We start from the raw sequence: 6,969 nt of genomic DNA, 5'->3' as shown, positions 1-6,969 counted from the left end.
AGCATTTATACTCCTGGATGGAAAAATCTTTAATTTTTGCCATATTTTCCACATCCATCCTTCCATTTTTTGGTATTACCAATCCATCCTTCCTTTGCTTGTACGTTACGCGGGGAGTCACGGAGACCTCCTCCCACCCATTCCATACTTTTCTAAAGAGGCGAGGGGTTCGGGTTGTATCATACGCGCTAAAGAATGGTTGATCTCGTTTCGCGATGTCGCCCGTCGGATTGCACTTCGCACAGATCACGACGCAACCATTGCGCAATTGTACGGTGGATTCATGCAAAGGAAAGTGAATCCTTCTTTTGCGAGAAAGATACAACCCTGTTCCACGAGGGAGAGGAACTTTCCCGAACCCGTGTGCGTCGCACTCACGTCAACCAAGTTGGTCGGACTCCTTTCGGTTTTGACCCCCTCCTGGACCCCCAAATCTTGGCCTTCTCTGGCGGAGACGCTAAGCCATGGCGGAGAATTCCTTCCTCGACCCCTCCCCCTTCGACTCCAATCCATCGATGGATGCCTCCTATCCTCCCTTCTTCGATTCGGACCTCACCCTTGACGATCTCCCCCTCCCCGCTGATTTCGGCGAGGATTTCTCCTTTCACGACTTCGACATCAGCCCCGATTTCCCCATCGAGGATTTGCTCCGGTCGCCGGAGGAGCAGCCATTCCCTCCCTCCGGCAATGGATCCCACTCGCCTAATTCAAACGACGGATCCGGCGTATCCTCCTCCTGCCCGACCTCCGGCCATCAAAGCTCCGATCTTTCCCGGAATAATGGCCCCTCCTCCCCTGACTCCGGCCACTCCGCCGCCTGTTCACCCAATTCCGGCAACTCCTCCGGCGTCACCAGCCAGGAGCTGAAGCTGGAGGATGAGAACAGCAGGTGGAACCTCAAGAGGAAGCAGGACGGAGAGGATGGATGCCCTAACCCTATTGCTAACCCAAACCTTAGGAACAGCAAGTATCAGCGATCGGAGCAGGGGAACTGCGCGAGTGCTTTTAATGCGGGGTGCGAGGAGGAGGAGAAGAGGAAGGCGAGGCTGATGAGGAACAGGGAGAGCGCCCAGCTCTCGAGGCAGCGGAAGAAGCATTACGTCGAGGAACTGGAGGAGAAGGTGAAGTTGATGCACTCCACGATCAATGAACTGAACACCAAGATCTCGTACATCATGGCAGAGAATGCGAACCTACGGCAGCAATTGGGCGGAAGCAGCGCGAACTGCCCTCCGCCGGGTGTTTATCCTCCGCCACCGATGGCGCCCATGCACTTCCCGTGGATCCCGGGATATGCCGTGAGGCCCCAAGGGTCTCAGGTTCCTTTGGTTCCTATACCTAAATTGAAGCCTCAGCAGCCTGCCTCAGCTTCAAGGGCCAAGAAGTCTGAGAGCAAGAAGAACGAGAGCAAGGTCAAGAAAGTTGCAAGTGTGAGCCTATTGGGGCTGTTGTTTATTTTGCTGTTTTTCAGAAGTATAGTTCCAGGAGTGACTCCTAGGTATGGAGGAGATAGAGATGAAGTATTTGGTGAGTTAGGTGTCGCCAAAGATGGGATTTTTGGTCGGTCTAAAGGAAGCATTTTGAGTGTCAATGGTCGTGGTAGTGGTGTGAATAGTACTGATGAAATTGGATTATGCAATGGAAAGATGGATCTTGGCGAAGGAGGTGTTGATTGGGTCACTCGTAGGAGATGTGAGACTGGAGTGGATGGATCTGTGTTCAAAGTCAAACAGAACTTGAGCGAGACTCTGCCTGCTTTGCTATATGTTCCAAGAAATGGAAAACATGTGAAGATTAATGGAAATTTGATAATCAATTCGGTTCTTGCTAGCGAGAAGGCCATGGCACAAACAAAGTCTAGAGATCAGGTGAGGCAATCGTCAAGTAAAGAAGGTGAAGAGACGGGTCTAGCTATTCCTGATAATGTGGCCTTGGCTTTGGCCCTTTCTAGAAGTGGAAGAGAGGTGGATCAACATTCTAACTCGTATAGGAGCGCAGGTGAACATCAGAGAGCACTTGCTTCTGATTCTGAAGACGTATATGGGGACAATTCAAAGAGAATACCAGCTGATGGACCACTGCATCAATGGTTCCGTGAAGGAATGACAGGTAATAATGGTAGCTGCTTATTTGTTCATCTGCTTTTTTGTTATTGTTGCATTTATAAAATGCATAATGCTTATACAATTTGCATCTTATCTTGTTGTTTTCACACCTAAAGATATCTGTTACCATCTGGTGATAAGGCTCTAGAATTTATTTAGTGAGTCTTCTGCGGAAGAAGGATGAATTTTCAGTGGGGACACCTTAGAAGATATGGTTTGAGAAAACATGGTTAGGTTCTGTTTGCCTTTTTTGATAATTCCTGCTATGCTGTAGCTTGGTCGCGTAGAGTTTGGTATATTCCGTGGTAACAGGCATTCGCCCTGTGTTTGCACGAAGCAGAGTTAAAAGAAGGGCAGTTTTGGGTGCAGGAATGAGGAGACAGTGGAATGTTGATATTCTTGAGATGCCATACTAAGTACTACTTGATGGCATTTTGTTGTTTATTTTTACATTCCATGATGCAAACTAATATTTCTTATTTGATTTAGACGAAGTTATGGTAATTATAACTAATTGTATGAGAAATAAATGCTTACATGTTTTTGGTACTGGGAGTGAATCATGAGTTATGAAGTGGATGTGACACCAAGATAGGATATTCTTGCAACCAAGTTCCATCCCTTCATGTTTCTCTAATCATGGGTTGTGGTTCATGAGAGTTCTTTATGTACTGCTCATGTGAGTTTATCTATGTACTAAAGCAGCAGTAATGGCTATCAAGGAGGAAAGGTGGGCTATGTTTGATCTTCTACATCGAGTCCCCAAGGAATAGAGGATTGCTTATCTCATACCATGAAGCAAATTGAGTCCAAAAGGGTGTATTCTTGTTAGTTTAGAATGAGAATGGTCTTTTTTCCCTCTCTCTTATTTATTTTTCTTTTCTTTCACCCCAGGTTTTTTTGGGGGGGTTTTCGGGGGGGGGGGGGGGGGGGGGGGGGGGGGGTGCGGTTGGGGTGGGATTTGGAGTGTGTATGTGTGTGCAGGCACTATATTCAAACCCTAGACATGAGCTTTTTTCAAGGAAAATGCTGAAATTATAGTATTACACAGATTGAGGATGAGGGTCTTGGCATGTGGAGCATGATATATAAGAGATCATCTTCCAGTAGGATGATTTTATAGTAATTGAGATATTGATTTTATAGTTAATTAGATGGTTGAGACTCTAATTGGAATATTTTTTGAATGATGTAAGTTATACGAAGATGATCATTATTAAATATCTTCCATTGTTGAAAGGACTATATATGAATTTAGAAGCTGAATTGGGGAGTACTTATAGATGAGAAGTTAAGAGGAGATGTGCTTCCAAATTAAACATGTCCTTTATTCTTTCTTTAATCTCTTGAGAAGTCAATACTGTAATTCTTTATGTAAGATTCCCTTGATTGTAACTAATGTTTGCATCTGGCATAGATTGGATTACCTTGTGAGAACTTCCGTTATATTTTTGATTACACTGCCTTTAGTAGTGAATATTTTTTGTGCTTGAGGACTTGTATGATGCTTTATGATGAAATGGAACAGTCATTGGGCCATATATTTATTGCAATGCCCTTGTTTAACTAGTAATGCTCCTCGTTTTGGACTTTTAGTGGATCCTTCTGACTGCTTCTGCATATGTCACAATGATCATCTTCATTTATAATCACATTGAAATGAGATTGTGCATTAAGTTAATTTATGAAGAAGAGCTGAAATGCTAAATGTGAAAAGATGCCAATTTTGTAAAAAGAAAGCCAAATACAAAAGAATAAGAGTAGCCATCTCTGAAGGAGGCTACTAAACCTTAAAATGTGTAGAAGGCAGCATGTCGTATATTTCTAAACTGAATTCTACTATTATTTTTGACTTTTCAATTGTAATTGAGTGAAGAAATACAGTCTGCCACATCCTTATTTTGGGGTTAGATTGTCTTCAATAAAAATTGTTCTAAATGCTCTTTGATCAGACTGTAGATATGGATATGGGATGCAGATACTACATGATATGGATACATTAATGCACCAAATATTGCAAAATAGAATACAACATGCCTTGGACACTTAAATGGATAAATGTACAATTATATATTTTATAAAATCATCTAGAAATCATTATGGTTTATCATAACATAGTCCATACTCTATACATTAACATCCATAAACTCCATCATTTAGTTGTCATTCAAATCCATGGACCACAATCTATACTTTATGCAGTGTCATTGACATTGCAAACTCTGAAATTACCAATCCACCATTCAAAGGTCTAGATTCATCAATAGAAAGAAAGAAAGCCCTCCACATCCCTAAAGGTATTTGGAAGTATTCTGATCCTATTTAAAATTTTAAAAGATAGGATATTTTAATAAGTACCAACAATATAAATATTTGTCAAGTATTTGATGTGAGCATGCAATGCAATTTAAGTATCATGCTTCGGACATTGATATCTTTGGCTGTTATAAATGGGAATTTTTCTAAGATTGGGATATGAGTTTGAGTGTTGGTGTTGACCAGGATATTCCTTAGGACCGAAATGCAATTTTATCTGTAGGATGACTTTAATTAGTTTGATCTATGTTAGCGAAATAAAAATATTAAAAAAAGGTTATGTAAGAATAAATAGATGATTATTGGAATAATATAAAATTCTAAATAGATGATTATACTATATCTTTTAACATTATTTGTTGTAAAATTATTAATGGTTCTTGTTTGAGGAGAAAGATCACATTATTCTTGAGTAAGTTTAATCTTGTGAAAAATAACTGTTCTGTGAGATTTTATTTATAAATTATTAGAAAGTTTTGTTACTAATTCATAAATTATGAAATGATGATCATATGTCCAAAATTCCTTCAGACTATGAATACTAGAAGTCAATTATGTAATCGTACTGTTGATATGTGTATCCTGATATTGCTTAAGAATATAAGTTGTTGTTCTGTTTTCTAGCTTATACATGTTTTAGTATGTAAAAGATTCATCAAATCTACTGATAGATTGTTTCATTGCAGTGGGAGATGTTATATGCTTACTACATGCTTATCGTCAATCGAGTCTTGTAGTTCAAAACTTTGCTATATTCATCAATTGTGAAGCTCAGTATGTAATATATTAAAATTCTTCATCAGTTGTAAATCACTCTGTCTGGTTCAGTTGATGCAACATGGCCATAATTAAGTATTTTCTTTGTCTTTGTATTTAGTATTATCATGGCTTTTTTCTGGAGATATTGAACATGATCCCATACAGGCATATACATAAGACATGCATACATGCAGGCATACAAACATACATACAGATAGACGTGAATATGTACGTATGTATAAGCATATAGATGTCTGATTTGCACATGCTTGTGCATGTAGACAACTTCCCACACCCTTGCCTGTTTTGGCACGTGCAGACATATATACGATGTCTGTGCGCCATTACGTGCATGGCATGCATGTGCAGTGTTTTATTTTTAAAATATAGTTATTTTTGTATATTTCATTACTCTCCCATGGTGAATGGTGTATTTGAAAACCTTGATTTCTTCATGGAGAAACTACTCTATTGTTAAAACTTTTAGCTAATATACTGTAGCTCATGTATATCCCATTGCAGTCCCTTTGCAGGGTTCTTAAATGTTGAGTTGTGATTGTATCTTTTGGCAGGTCCAGGATTAAGTTCCGGCATGTGCACTGAAGTATTCCAGTTTGATGTCTCACCAGCCTCTGCTCCAGGTGGTATCATTCCTGCCCCTAAAATTGTTAATACTCCAGATGCTAATGCTACTGAGAAGCTACACCCATCTGCTCATCCAAGGAAGATGAAGAATAGGAGGATAATGTATCCTGAGCCAATTCCACTCCCTGGAACAACTCTTAATGATACAGAACACTTTGCAGAGCCTTCTAAAAGCAGGAAATTACATGATAACAAATCTGTTTCCTCGGTGGTCGTCTCTGTGCTGGCTGATCCTAGGGAGGCTGGTGATGGGGAGGGTGATGCCAGGATCTCGCCGAAGTCTCTCTCTCGAATCTTTGTTGTTGTGCTTCTTGATAGTGTCAAGTATGTTACTTACTCCTGTGGTCTCCCATTCAAAAGTAGTGGCCCCCATCTTGTAGACTAGCTGTTAGGGACAAGTTATAACTGGATTATATGAAACTCATTGTGAGAATCTGAATATGGTCAGTTTAGTATGGTTGACGTCATTTGACTGACAACTTCTGAAACAAATAGAGCAAATCTGAAAAATTGGAAGGCAAAATCATGACCTTTAACAAATTCTTTATCATTTATTTCGAAATAATTCTTCACTTATTTGGCTAGAAGCCTGTAAGTTTCTCATCCAAGCTAGTTCAGTTGTAAGATTTCTTGCATTTGAGAGCTAACTTGATGCGAGATACTTTTCAAATTTGCCCTTTGATGCATCTTGCATATGAAATATTTATGTTCCATTATTGTCTTGTGCTAAATGTGACAGGCTGTCTATAGGCTTCGTGTGTGGCTGTTCTAAAGTTTCAGGGCTATACCATGAGGTGGTTTGCAACCTCGATGTGCATAAGAAGGGAGAGTTGTAAACTAGGGGTGGCAATTGGGTTGGGTGGGGTTATAAACAAGTTGGGTTAGATTCTGGTTGGGTCAAAAAAATTTCAAAACTTGAATCCGATTCGTTTATTAAATAGGTTCAGTTTTGAAACCTGAATTTGTCCTATTTAATAAATAGATTATCTGAACTGATTTGGTTAATCTATTTAATAAACAGATGGCCTGTCTATTCAATCCGACTCGATCTATTTAATATATTTAATAGATGGTGTTGTTGGACCTGCTAACCCAACCTGATCCAATCTATTTATCCCCACATTAAATTTTATATTTGCTCTAA

General features: G+C 39.9%; 1 protein-coding gene across 1 annotated transcript; it reads left to right on the top strand.

The window, feature by feature from the left end:
• Positions 1 to 424: 424 nt before the first annotated feature.
• On the top strand, positions 425 to 6,401 carry LOC103721788 (bZIP transcription factor 39-like). The gene is made up of 2 exons (XM_008812126.4): positions 425 to 2,109; positions 5,753 to 6,401. Exons 1-2 carry the CDS (start codon positions 465 to 467, stop codon positions 6,208 to 6,210), a joined length of 2,103 nt encoding a protein of 700 aa, XP_008810348.2. The 5' UTR covers positions 425 to 464; the 3' UTR covers positions 6,211 to 6,401.
• The last annotated feature ends 568 nt before the right edge of the window (positions 6,402 to 6,969 follow it).

Source organism: Phoenix dactylifera, unplaced genomic scaffold (assembly GCF_009389715.1).
Source record: "Phoenix dactylifera cultivar Barhee BC4 unplaced genomic scaffold, palm_55x_up_171113_PBpolish2nd_filt_p 000522F, whole genome shotgun sequence".
NCBI classification, from domain to species: domain Eukaryota; kingdom Viridiplantae; phylum Streptophyta; class Magnoliopsida; order Arecales; family Arecaceae; genus Phoenix; species Phoenix dactylifera.
This window is presented reverse-complemented; position numbering and strand designations above follow the sequence as displayed.

Bases quoted from the DNA above. Each gene is read 5' to 3' on its own strand.
- LOC103721788 (XM_008812126.4), top strand. From the start codon at position 465: ATGGCGGAGAATTCCTTCCTCGACCCCTCCCCCTTCGACTCCAATCCA. The intron at 2,110-5,752 runs GTAATAATGGTA...ATCTTTTGGCAG, and splicing joins GTTCCGTGAAGGAATGACAG to GTCCAGGATTAAGTTCCGGC.